Here is a 14,136-nt window from a genome sequence, read left to right as displayed (position 1 = left end):
GACTGCATTGACATACAGCTGAACCAGAATAAGAGGAGACAATCGAGGATGTTTGGGCAATGCAAAGAGGTTGTACATTAGGGGGGTGGTGGGCACTTTGGGCTTATTGCTACCCATATTGGTTGGCTCCCTGTACTTTTGGTGGGAGATGCCCTGAGAGCTGAATGGCCCAGTGGCTAGATTAATTTGGGTTGATGTAGATGTCTAGAGCTATTTTAGATGTACTGGAGTGTCCAAACTACCCTCAGGTGGTGGGCAAATTTGACACAGGGACTATGAGAGACCTGTTCCCAGGGTGAAATTCCCTAGGCATCTCAGCTTGGCACTTACTTTTGGGTAAATGAAGTGAGCTCAAAGTATCTAACATGGGCTTAAACTCTTTTGGACTTGCAGCTAGTAGAGGAGCTAAATATGTGGTTCTCAGTTTGATGGGTCAGAGCTGTGGGGCTTCCTGTGGTAGAAAACTTTAACTGGTCATCAGCGCCTTACAAAGTGTAAGGAGCCCTCACAGAGAAGCTGTATAAGGGTAAAGCACTACACTCACACACCCACACACCCACCCTTGCACCAAGTTCTGCCAGCTCGTTATGTTATTCAGCAGTGGATTGATTTGGTTTTTTTTCAGCAGTGGCAAAGTAGATCGGCTGATAAAAAAGAGACTTTTTGTTGCAAGAGCTTGCTGAGTTTGGGAAACTGCTTTCAATGCTATTGGCAAACACTTTACAGTGTAAACAGGGCCTACATGAGGCAGATAAATAAGTGCAGATGTGCTTTTCTGTAGGATCCATTCGGTAACAGACAATATATTGAAAAAAAAATTCTCATCAAATTAATTGTCACCAATTAGACATAACCCCTGCCCCTCATCTCTAAATCCCCTCCATTTGCTGCTCCATGAATGGGAAGAGCTCCTATCACCTGTTTCATTATGCAGATTGATATCTGAACATCTGAGAACAATGCTGCTTTCTGCACGGCATGGCTCCAAATTGCTAATGAAACAGCTCTGCCAGCCGAGTCACTTAAACCCGCTTTCACTGCCGCTGTCGACAGCTCTCATGGAGAGATGTGCCGGGGAGTGGCAAAGGAGCTCTCCACCCTGAATGTGCTAACAGCTTCCAGCCTGTGTGTTTATTGCTCTCCAGAGGAGGAAGATTTCTGCTCTCTGACTCGGAGAGGTTACTTTTGCAAAGCCGAGGTCTGCTTTGCACTTAATGCTCCTTGATTTCAGTTTGTGGATTGAGGGGTTGAAGAGGCAGGCAGCCACCGGGCTCTAAACGTAGATGTCTCATGTCCCAGAGCTACTGCAGCCCTTCAGGCATCCCCGGTGCCTGCTTTCCACCCCCATCTCTAGCCTCCACCTTCACAATTGATGTGAAACAAGTGGGACTTCTTTCATGGGTGAGAGGCTGTGCGCAGCACCTTGGGTACATAATAGGGGAGCATCTCACAACAGAGGTTCCATGGTGGATGAGTGGGAGGATGCAAGTGGGATACGTCTCTGTCTGGGGCTCTTTGGGTTCAGGACTGCAGCTGAGCTCTGCTGGTTCCCTCACAGGCAGTCACCCTTCGAGGCAGGTAGAGCTGGGCAGCAGGACAGGTATAATGTGGGGCTCCTACAGCTGGATTTTCTCAGCAACTAATGTAGTTGCTTATCTTCCCTTCCCCTATTACCACTGCATTTTTTTGCCAGAATCACACAAGACTCCTCTTCACAGATGCCTGGAGTGGAGTTGTTGTGACTTAAAGCTCTGACAGGAGAAATTTTTGCATGAAATAATGGGACAGTTCTCTAATTAATCTACATTCTGACCCTTTCTGTCCATATCTGCAGTTAATTCCTTTGTCAGTGTTCACTGCAGCATCGAGATTACCTCTGCACAGGCTTCCTCCATGTGATAGCCCCTGCATTGTGCATCAGCTCCTCCCTCGTGTCTCAGACTCCCTGTAGACCTGTCTTCCCAAGAGCCCTGCTTCCCTGGGGATGATCCAGGCTCACGGTCCCAGCCCCTGGGAGAAATCAAGAAAGTGGCTTTCCTTACTGAACTCTTTGACAATCTGTCAATTGACTTTCCTCCTTACAGATCGTCTCCAGCTCCTCCACACATTCCTCTGCAATGTTGGCAGAAGAGGACACACTCCTTCCCCATCTGTCCCATGAGCTTTCTGGGAAGGCTTACATGTCTTCTTGCTCCCTCAGGATGAACTGTGTGGGACAGAAGTCAGTTCAGAATGATGCAATATTTTTTTACTCTGGAGAGCTCACTGGGGATCCCTTCATCCCTGGACTGGGCTGTGCCCACTTACTGCCAAGAAACACACATGGGGATTTTTGAACTGCTATCTCCTATCAGAAAGCTGCACGCATGTACTGCTATGACTTCTCAAATATGGAGAAGTGACTGCTTATCTCTGGCTATATTGACTGTAGAGTCAGCTGGACATTGGTTACTTTCAGCTTTGTAAACATTAAGCTAGGTTAGCTGGGGATCTGTGTTCCTCTTGGGCACTCAAGCTAAAATTGTCTGGTGTGGGCCCCATATGGATCCTTTCATATAATTTCCTGTCTTGCTGTTCACCAAGCTATTGCTGAAGTGTGTGTGCATGTTGGTGTGTGGAGAGTAATTTGCATTTGAAGATCTGTTCTGACTAAGGAATCAGCAGGAGATAAGGATTGGTGAGTGAATGAGTAGTATGTGAATTTGTAGAAGTCATCAACCTGACCTCTTTCTCTAGAAATGTGCTTTTCCTGTTGCCAGAAACAGTAATTTCTTACAAGAGAAAAGTTTTCATTTATTTATTGATTGCCCAGGAGATTAAAAAGTAAATCTGGAGCCTTTCACCTGTGTCTGCTATTATGGGCTCTGGAACAGCATGGGGACAAAAGATAGTTCAGAGTTGGGATTATTTCCCTTATCACAGGGAAATGACTGCCTTTGAAATCCTTCTTACTCCAGTTTGTAGGCATCATGATGGAAGCAGACAAAAGTAGAGATCGTAACACTGGGAATGGAGGGTGGGAGTATAAAATGAACATGCCAAAACTCAGTCTCACAAATGTTGGTCAGGCCTGCCTGATGCTTCTCCTGTTGGCTGTACTCTGTCAGAGGGCCCTGTGGGAATGGGAATCTTCCTCTAAGGTGGGCTTGTGCAGCCTCTGGGAAAGCAAGTTGCCCATGCTGCTGTCTCCTGGTTTAACATGTCATGGGAGAGACTGTGTTTCTTTGTGTCTGGCATGGCAGTGCCCTCCTTGTGATGGGTCCCCTAGGCTGCTGCTTTAATCAGCTTAGTAAAAAAGAATAATTTTAGCATGCTGCGGTGATTTTCTCCCATCAAAGTTTGCTTTCATTACGGTCTTTGATAGCTGTGAGTTTGTCTTCCTCCCTAGAGCATGTGACAGAGTTCTAAGAGACACCTTAATGTCTGTTTTATGCTATGTGAAACTTCTGTTTTGTTGGTGATGCACTAACCTGAGCTCAGAAAAACAGCCCTGATGTTTTTTATTGGCTTAAAGCGGTAGGATAGATGTTCTCTCTCACACACTTACATGCACATGCAGGTTAGCCCACCTTGCCATCCAAACTGGAGAGACGAGTTGGCTGGTACACAGAAACAGTGTGCTCACCTATGCACAGAGCCAGCTTCTAGCTGTCCTCATGGCTGAGATGTGAGCGAGATACACTGCTTTAGGGGCTCTGGCCTCCTCAGATGAGCTGACCAAGTTCCAAAATGGCTTTAAGTAGAGCTCAAGAACAAGGCTCACCTGCATGTGTTTTAAGCTAGAACTATCTGTAGATTGCAGCCCTGTAGAAGGTGGCAGTGCATGACTGCACATGTTCATGTACCAGGTGCACTCCTGCTGTTAAATGGTTTTGGTCTGACCATTAGCCTGTTGTTAGCGTGCTTCTCAGGCTCATAGAAATACACAGTCACAGTTGGGAGTCAAGAAATAACACCAGGCAAGCTGCTGCTTGATATATCCAGAGAGAAGGAGGCTTCCTTCCATTTAACCTACCTTTACACCTTTTTCTTTACTGCTTATTCAGTTTCTGGTTTATAGTTCTGTGTTTCTTCTCATCTGCTGGTTCTAGGGGTTTTAAGCAGTCTTGATAATTGACAGTCTAAGTTTTACTCCTCATAAAATCCCAGGGAGCATTGATTATGACTTGTGTTAAGGAAGTAGCATATAAAATCTCACAGGCTTGTGGCCGTGGGGGAATGATATGATGAATGTATTTCTTGCGAGCAGCAAAAGCTTTGGAGTGTTCTGCCAGCTCTGTTCTGGGCATCAAATGTTACTAGTAACTCACAGCCACTAACAGCATTTCATTTGGGACATTTGCCCAAAACTTTGAAAGCTAATAATTTGTTCGGCGAAGTGGGTGTGAGGTGTGCTGAGAGGCATCTCTGCTCATTAATTACTTTTCTACCTCTGTTAGGACCAGGAAGTGTAAAGGCATCCACAGAGCTGAAAAAGATACTTCTTAGGAACTAAATGAGAGTTTGTGGGTAAAAAGCACATCACATAGACTTTATTGGAAACCATTTCTTGACTGTGTTCCAGCGCCACTGTTAGATTTTCCCTTTCCTTTTTTCCTTTTATCTAACCTCCTATTTAATCTCTGATCACTGACTATTTCATGCACTTAATCCAGAGTAAAGAGCAGCTTGCTCAGATTTACTTCTTGTTTCTTAGGCATTAATAGGAGATATACATGTTTGACAATAAAATATAATATCTTCTCAATTATGTGTTCTACATGATAGTAAAATAAAATCAGATCAACCTTCTGATGTTCTCCCAATCAGATGACTGCTTCAATCTGAAAGACTGTGAGAAATATTCCTTTTTCTGTCTCTTCAGTTCCAGAAACCAAATGACTTCTCACCCCCTTTCCGCTTCGGGACAGTTCCCAACGGCAGCACGGAAAGGAACATCCGCAACAACTACCCTGAAATGCACAGCTACATGGTGAAGTTCAATCAGAGGGGGGTGGACGATGCACTGTTCTCCCTGAAGACTGGGTGAGGCTTTCTTACATGCTTGCTCACCACAGAAACCTGACTTTTTGCATGCTTGTCTGGAAACTTTGCGTTCTAGGGTTTGAAAAATGAGCCTCTTTTATCATTCCATGGTAAATGTACAGCCAGACCACACATAGCGCAGTAGCACAGGAGAGTGACTCTGTGGTTCTTTTGCCAGGTTTTTCTATTGACATCTGTATAAAAGTTGCTGGTTTTGCTGTGTTTATAAGAATTTAAAAACAAAAAAAACCAAAAAAACCCAAAAAAAAACAAAAAAAAAAAAGAAAAAAAAAGAAAAAAAAAGGATCTACTGTATCCCTGTGTACATAATCCATGTGTGTATTGGTCCCAAAGACCTTGCTTCATCAAGATGTTTCATGCTGATGGGTTTTTATGAACACAGAAGAAAAGCTCACAGGTCTCTGTGGAGAAAGTTTTTTTCAGAGCATTTATGTTGTCATCTGGAAATTCCTTTGTTTTCCCTCCTTCTGTGTATAAAAGATTATGTTAATCAGGAAGCTGTCAGACTAATCCCACCCCAGTGTATCACCAGCTAATACAATATAATGGAAGGTAGGTTTGAAGCAAACATTTGGAAGTAGCCTACTCTCTGGAATATTTTAGTATCAAGGGCTAAACAAAACATTATTTGAATAATATGGAAGTATAAAAAAATGTAAGCATTTCCTTGGGTAATTTTGGAGACATGGAAAAAATCGTTAGCAAAAAGCATGCTTGAATAGCTCATCCTATTTTAATAACAGTGAGTGTTCAAAGGACCTAACTCAAAATGACATTTTGCAAGCCTTTGTCCTTTGTAATTAAAGACCTGCTCTCAGAACTGACCATTTTGGTTGTCAGAGCCCAGCCACAGTGAACAAGAAGCATTTTTGCTTACACTCCTGTTGCACTCTTATGAGAAAGTTCATTTCCAAGCACAAATTAAGATGTTTAGCCAATTTAATTACTAGATTGACTGAATATTCCTAAACCTGTTTGCCAGGTTCAGAGGCCTGCAGCCCATTACAAATGGCTGTACCATAGCTGGATGTCATCCTGGCAAGGTACATTTGCCAGGATAGTCATCATTCAGGAAATAAATATGCACTGTCCTGGAAATATATGGATGAGATAGAGGTCATCACTTGTGATAGATGTCATCCTGGCTTCATATTCACCCTTGGACAGACTTCCTCACAGACAAGCACTTGAACTGAGATAATCACCAAATGTAAATATATGTGCAGGAGGTGTATTGTAAAGATAGTACGTGAGAGAGAATGTGCAGCTGGAAGACCTTAGGTCATTTATCAGAAAATGTTTCAATTTAGATCTAGTGGGAGGATTTACTCATCAGCTGTCTTTGGGTTTGTGGAAGGTGCCGCCTCCTGAGACTGTCCCCCACAACCAAATCAATTTGTTGCAGTGTGAAAAGGCTCTCATCAGGCAACTGTGCTCTCTACATAGTCCATAATGGGGATTTCTCTGTGTTGAAACAGAATTTCTGTTGTGATTTTCAGCTGAACATTCTTTAACAAAGACCAATTCAACAGGGTAAACTATAAAGCTGCTCTCATGGCCAGTTGACATTGGTAAAGATCTGGTAGTACTTTTCACAGTAACTGAGGGGTTAATCATAATGTCCTGGCTGTATTTGATTTGGAAAAAAAATGAATCTTTCTCAGCTAAGTCATGCCAGCATTTGAATTGAAGAAAATATTTTCCTTACTTCAATCCCTACATTGCTATCTAATATTGATATATTTTATAAGGCATTTTAGATTCTTTCAAGATGAAAGGACAGAAATATAAGCTATTCTTAACGATATAGATCCCCTTGACTTCCTCTTCATTCATCTTTATCTTGCAGTATGTGTGTATTCCAAATTTCCTTTAAGATCAAAATGACAATTAGCAGATAGTCAGAAAGAAAGAAACGATCCTCATTTGTAACCCAGATTCACCTGTAAGACAGCTTTAGGCTTAGATCTTTATTTAACTCTGGTGAAGATGATGCCTGAAGGATGGGATACCATCCACAGGGACCTGGACAGGCTCAAGGAGTGGGCACATGGGGATGTAGAGAGATTTAACAAGACCCAGTGCAAGGTGCTGCACCAGGGTTGGGGCAAACCCGGTATCAACACAAGCTGGGGGATGAAGGGATCAAGGTCAGCCTTGCCAAGAAGGACTTGAGAGTGCAGGTGGACAAGAGGCTGGACGTGACCCAGCAATGGCACAGCCCAGAAATCCAGTTGTATCCTGGGCTGCATCCAAAGGAGTGTGGGCAGCAGGATGAAGGAGGGGATTCTGCCCCTTTGCTCTGCTCTGGTGAGACCCCACCTGCAGTGCTGCATCAGCTCTGGGGTCCCCAGCATAGGAAGGACATGGACCTGCTGGAGTGAGTCCAGAGGAAGCCACCAAGATGATTAAAAGGATAGAGCTCCTCTCCTACAAGGAAAGGCTGAGAGAATTGGGATTGTTCAGAAGAGAAGGCTTTAGGGTGACCTAACTGTGGCCTTCCTGAAGGGAACCTACAAAAGAGCTGGAAAGAAACTTTTTATTAATGCATATAGTGACAGGACAAGGGAGAATTTTTTCAATATGAAAGATTAGGTAATAGGAAAAAAAAAATCCTTTGCATGATGGTGGTGAGGTACTTTACTGTGAAGTAATGAAGGTGTGGATGCCCCGTCCCTAGGAGTGTTTGAGGCCAGGCTGGATAGGGCTCTGAGCATCCTTATCTAGTGGAAGGTGTTCCTGCCCATGTCATGGGGGCTGGTACTAGATGGTGTTTAAGATCCTTTCCAAGCCAAACCTTTCTATGATTCTACATAACATATTGCAGTCCATCTTAAAGAGGTTAATTTCTTCCTTAGCTACCTAAAGACACCTTTGATTTCATGCAGACGTTATGTTTTCTGTACCATACCCTCTTGTTTCTTGCCTCTGTGCAGGAAGTTGGATGCTTTCATTTATGATGCAGCAGTGCTAAACTACATGGCTGGCAGAGATGAAGGCTGCAAGCTGGTGACGATTGGGAGTGGGAAAGTGTTTGCCTCCACTGGCTATGGCATTGCCATCCAAAAGGACTCAGGCTGGAAGCGCCAGGTTGATCTTGCGATTCTACAGCTTTTTGGAGATGGTAAGAGAAAAGAAAAAGAAGTGCTGGAATTTTCCTAAGAAATACTGAGTTTTGCGTATAAGAAATGGAAATTTCTGGCTCTGGTGCTTCAGATGTTGGGAACATGGAATTATTAATGGGGCTCTTTTAGAGGCAACGCAGCAAAAATGCGAGAATGTCACTTCTTTCTTGTTATTGATGCAGGGTAGCGGTATCATCAAAAGCCTTTAGTGCCAAAAGCACTAAAGTTTTCATAGAACAAGATCAGATGTGTGTTTGAAAAATATCTTATGTGAAAAATATCTTGTAAAAACAAGATTTCTGGTGTGAATTTTTCACTAGCTTTGAGGTTTTGCCATGACCAAACCCACTAATTATATTGGACTGTCTGTGGTTATTCCATACTTTATAGCTGTAGACAGGATCAATTTATTCAGAGTTCACTGAATTAAAGGAAAAATATTTCTGGATGAAAGAGCTAGATCAGATTTTCCAAAACTTAAAAAAAAAAAACGAAACCAAAACAAAATTTAAAAAACCGAGGAAGAACTTGAGACTCAGAAGCATATTTTGGAATGAGTTTTTAATTAGAACATTATAGTTACATCATTCACCTCTTAATTTACAGAGAAATTGCTAGTATTAACAAAAACTGCTCATGGCAAAAGAAATTCCTTCTTAGCAAGTATTTTCCTGTCTTTCCATTTCATATTACATTTTCCTGTGTCCTTTTTTTTATGAATAAATAAAATTACAGGTTATTTTATTTATAAGTATTCTTTTTCTTCCCTGAAATCTGAAAATAACATATGGTATTATAAATATGGAAAGAACATAACTTGGACATACTTCAGAAAATTGGCCACCTGACATATAGATTGTTCTGTTTCTCAAAAAGCCTAGTATGTACTATTTCAGAGAAGGACATAAGTTCTCCACAAAGCTTCAAAGACTCTGTTATGGCACTACTTAAATGTATGGATTTTTTTCCCCCTGCCACTGGACTGGAGATTGAAAATGTGAAAAACTAACTTTTCTAACAGCATGAAACAATTTGTCATCCTGCAAAATTAGTTGGTTCTGAATGTCTCAATATGTGCGTGCGTGTGAGTGTTTACCTCCCTCTCACCCCTCATGACAGCACCATAATGGTAGTAAGTGGTGTATGAAATTAGAGTACAGAACATTTGCTCATAACTGATATGAATTAGTAAAATTTTTTATTGGTCAAAGCCCTTGTAAGTGTTGAATTTGGACAAAATGGAAGGGAAGAAAAACAAGTAAAAATACTCAAATGTTTTTTGGAACATTGCACCTGGTTTTAATGAGCTATGGATATGATGGAAACAAAAATTGATTGAAAACAATCAATATTTTGATTCTGAGTTAGAAACATACAATGTTTTCATCTAGAAGTGATTAATTTTTGTCTACCACTATCAGTCACTAATTTTTCCCTTCATTGACTTAATGAAAGTGGAAGTTTGTGAGGCCAGATCCTCAGTCATGTGGTGAACAACTGTTTCAGGATCTCAGTGCAGACATCCAGCAAGTATCATAGCTGTGTCCTGTGGTACAGCTTGTTATGGCTAATATCAGACTTTGGAAAAATCCTGTTGGCTTTCCTGTGACAAATGGCACTTGCCCCATCACAAGGGCAGTCAGGATATTTTATTGGTGTTGTAGATGGGGAAAAAGAATGTGAAGATGGGAAATTACGTTAGATCAGCTTCTTGCTTTCAGTATGCCCCAGTTTGAGCTCTTCAGCCATTGCAAGATTATCTAACCTGTTCCTTTCCTCCTGTCTGTCATTCTAGGGGAGATGGAAGAGCTGGAAGCTCTCTGGCTCACTGGCATTTGTCACAATGAGAAGAATGAGGTTATGAGCAGCCAGCTGGATATAGATAACATGGCAGGTGTCTTCTACATGTTGGGAGCAGCCATGGCCCTCAGTCTCATCACTTTCATCTGTGAGCATCTCTTCTACTGGCAATTCCGCCACTGCTTCATGGGTGTCTGCTCTGGCAAGCCTGGTGTGGTCTTCTCCATCAGCAGGGTGAGTGCTATTAACTGTCAGGGACAAACAGAGGCTTTGTTTAGACAGTCCTAGGTACTGGAGATGGCAATATCCACCAAGACTGTCTAGTACACAGGTGGCAGTCTGCACAGTGTCATTTTTGCACTGTTAATGTTGCAAAAACATGTTAGTTTTTTCTTTGGTCTCTGCTGGATTATGGTAAAACTGTTACTGTTTGTTCCTCCAAAGTGAGTTGTGAGTTGCAATCAAGTAATGATGGATGGTATGATTAGAAATTCAGGAGTTTTACATTGTCCTCTAAATTACAGCTTTTCGGCTGTTAACTAGAAGTGTGCTTTCATTGACAGTCAAAAGTCCTTAACCGAAAGGCATGCCCTGAACTATGCAGAAATCTTTTTACAGAGGATGACCACATAAACTTAGCAATTGCTTTATGCAAATCTGCCTTAGGGTACAACATTTACATTTAAAACAGATTCTAGCCATTTCTGAGTCATCTTCCACTATTAGTGTTGCTAGCAGTATCCCATTTGGAGCTTTATTTTCCTTCTTTCAAGCCGCTGGTCGTTTCTCCTGATCCATTCTGAAGTGAGGTCAAATCTTGGCATTTTTTAGCTCAGCATCTGATGTAGCAGAAGCTACTTTGGTTGTACAAGGAGTATGTAATTGCTGCATAACGTATTGAAGAGAAATGACAAAGCCTTTTGAATGCAAGGGCACAGCCTCTCTTCTGTGTTGTTAGTTTCTAATGTGGTTTAGTCCGGAGATGAGATGGGACGTTGTGTTTGGTGACCCTTAGCTAAGAATAGATTCTTTCATTCTGTGGTTATCTGTAAGACCTGGGTTACACCTGGTTGGTGAAAAGTCTGAAAAGTGTTAATCATCTGCTAGCTGCTGAGAAACCATGATAACATGATGTGATGGTGTCCATTTCACAATTGACATTAATCATCAGGCACCATTTGGAAGGTCAGGGAATAAAAGAGCCCCTTTCATTCTGTTCCTAGGGATAGCCCTTGCAAACAGTCATGAGTGAAATGAGCTTGTGGAGAATGTGGAGAAATTGGGCCTTTCTGTTATCTGATTTGAGGTTGAAGAGAGGAATTCTGCTATCAGGGGTGTCAATTCAGAGCCTGTTATCATTGTTAAATTTAACAGAATGCAATTAAGAATTCTATTGTACCTCAGTCAACCACATGCAAAATACCTAAATACCTATTCTAGAGTTCTGCTATGTCTCTGTTTCCTTTTCTAATCCATACTGGTGATAAAGGTAGCTAAGTTTATGACAAATGAAGTTGTTCCCTTTTAAGATAGCTCCTGTCTCGTTGATTCACTGATGCCCAGGTGATTTTCAGGGGCCAAAACAGACTTTCATTCTCTCATCCACACAGAATCATTTGTCTTGATTCTTTTATTCCCAAGAATATTATTGTCCCCATTTGCAATTCTGTGTTATACCTACTAGATTTGACTAACTCTTACAGATGCAAGCAGGCATTCCTGCATCCTGGAGATACAACTTGAAACAAAGCAGAGGAAGAGGAATGGAGGGAAAAGAGAAATGTGAGGGCCAAGAAAGAGGGTCAGAACAGCAAGGGTTTGTAGAGCAGATCTGATTTCATTTGATTTGATTGTGCTTCATGATGGAAGGCCGATAGGCCCTACTGCCCTACAGGAACAGACTCTTGATGCACAGGGTGGTTCCCAGTTTAGGTCCCCCTCTGTGTATTCTTTGCAGGACCTCTCACCTCCTTTCTTTCTCTCATTTCAGGGTATCTACAGCTGCATCCATGGCGTGGCCATTGAAGAACGCCAGTCAGCAATGAACTCCCCCACAGCAACTATGAACAACACCCATTCCAACATCCTCCGCCTGCTTCGGACAGCCAAGAACATGGCCAACCTGTCAGGGGTCAATGGCTCACCACAGAGTGCCCTGGACTTTATCCGCCGCGAGTCATCTGTCTATGACATCTCTGAGCACCGCCGCAGCTTCACCCACTCAGACTGCAAATCCTACAACAACCCTCCATGCGAGGAGAACCTCTTTAGTGACTATATTAGCGAGGTGGAAAGGACCTTTGGCAATCTCCAGCTGAAGGACAGCAATGTGTATCAGGACCACTACCACCACCACCACCGCCCCCATAGCATTGGCAGCACCAGCTCCATTGACGGACTCTATGACTGTGACAACCCGCCCTTCAACGCCCAGTCGCGCTCCATCGGGAAGAAGCCCTTGGACCTGGGGTTACCCCCTGCCAAGCACAGCCAGCTGGGTGACCTTTATGGCAAGTTCTCCTTCAAGAGTGACCGTTACGGGGGCAGTGGGACCCACGACGACCTGATCCGCTCAGATGTCTCTGACATTTCCACTCACACGGTCACCTATGGCAACATTGAGGGCAATGCAGCTAAGAGGCGGAAGCAGCAGTACAAGGACAGCCTGAAGAAGCGCCCAGCCTCTGCCAAGTCCCGGAGGGAATTTGATGAGATAGAGCTGGCCTATCGCCGGCGACCGCCCCGCTCACCTGACCACAAGCGCTACTTCAGGGACAAGGAAGGGCTACGGGACTTCTACCTTGACCAGTTTCGGACCAAGGAGAACTCACCACACTGGGAACACGTGGACCTGACGGATATCTACAAAGAACGGGGAGATGAGTTTAAGCGTGACACAGGAGGAGGAGGGGGTGGATCCTGCACTAACAGGGCCCATCACAAGCACGGCTCAGGCGAGTTTGGTGGGGGCAATGAGCACAAGCATAGCGTTGTGAGTGGGGTCCCAGCGCCATGGGAGAAGAACCTGACCAATCTAGACTGGGAAGACCGGACCGGGGCTAATTTCTGCCGCAGTTGCCCTTCTAAGCTGCACAACTACACGCCATCAACGGTGGGGCAGAACTCCACCCGCCAGGCCTGCATCCGCTGTGAGGCTTGCAAGAAAGCGGGCAACCTGTATGACATCAGTGAGGACAACTCGCTTCAAGAGCTGGACCAGCCGCCTGCCCCTGTGCCCGTGGCCACCAGTGCCACCTCCTCCTCCAAATATCCTCAGAGCCCTTCCAATTCTGCCTCTAAGGTGCAGAAGAAGAACCGCAACAAACTCCGCCGGCAGCACTCCTACGACACCTTTGTGGACCTGCAGAAGGATGACTCGGCCCTGGCCCCCCGCAGCGTCAGCCTCAAGGACAAGGGCCGCTTTTTGGAGGGGAGCCCCTACGCCCACATGTTTGAGATGCCAGCCAGTGAGACCACCTTTGCCAACAACAAGTCCTCAGTGCCCGCCACCAGCTACCACCACCACAACAACCCCGGCAGCAGTGGGGGCTACATGCTCAGCAAGTCGCTCTACCCCGACCGGGTCACCCAAAACCCTTTCATCCCCACTTTTGGGGATGACCAATGCTTGCTCCACGGCAGCAAATCTTATTTCTTCAGGCAGCCTGTGGTGGCAGGAGGGCCCAAAGCCAGGCCAGACTTCCGAGCCATTGTCACCACCAACAAGCCGGTGGTCTCAGCCCTTCATGGGGCTGTGCCAGCCCGTTTCCAGAAGGACATCTGTATAGGGAACCAGTCCAACCCCTGTGTGCCTAACAACAAAAACCCCAGGGCTTTCAATGGCTCCAGCAACGGGCATGTTTATGAGAAACTCTCCAGTATTGAGTCTGACGTTTGAGTGAGAGGGGAAGAGCGCGGGGAGGGACTGGGGATGTATGTGGAGCATGGGAGGGTGGGGTGGGATCAATCCCATCAGCTATTCTCCTGAGTCATCCTTAATTTGTGGGATACTGGAGTTGTGAGTAGTGCAGCACTGGTGACAAGTGCCACCTCTTTGGTTTCCCCTCTTCCTCCTCCTTTCCCAAGCCTCCCGTTTTATCTCTTTTTCCATGTTCTCGCTCCTCCCATTCTCCTTCATTCCTGGCCATTGCACTTTACAGTGATG

General features: G+C 44.3%; 1 protein-coding gene across 1 annotated transcript in view; it reads left to right on the top strand.

Annotated features, from left to right (window-relative positions):
- Positions 1–13,869, top strand: part of GRIN2B (glutamate ionotropic receptor NMDA type subunit 2B) — a 167,306-nt gene extending 153,437 nt beyond the window's left edge. The window contains exons 9-12 of the mRNA XM_041416757.1: positions 4,865–5,025; positions 7,983–8,170; positions 9,967–10,205; positions 11,962–13,869. Of these exons, the coding sequence (XP_041272691.1) occupies positions 4,865–5,025; positions 7,983–8,170; positions 9,967–10,205; positions 11,962–13,869 (2,496 nt within the window). The remainder of the gene's footprint in view (positions 1–4,864; positions 5,026–7,982; positions 8,171–9,966; positions 10,206–11,961) is intronic.
- The last annotated feature ends 267 nt before the right edge of the window (positions 13,870–14,136 follow it).

Source organism: Onychostruthus taczanowskii, unplaced genomic scaffold, assembly GCF_017590055.1.
Source record: "Onychostruthus taczanowskii isolate IOZ18803 unplaced genomic scaffold, ASM1759005v1 scaffold53, whole genome shotgun sequence".
Classification (NCBI taxonomy): domain Eukaryota; kingdom Metazoa; phylum Chordata; class Aves; order Passeriformes; family Passeridae; genus Onychostruthus; species Onychostruthus taczanowskii.
The sequence above is the reverse complement of the archived record's forward strand: the minus strand, read 5'-3'. Positions and strand labels throughout refer to the sequence as shown.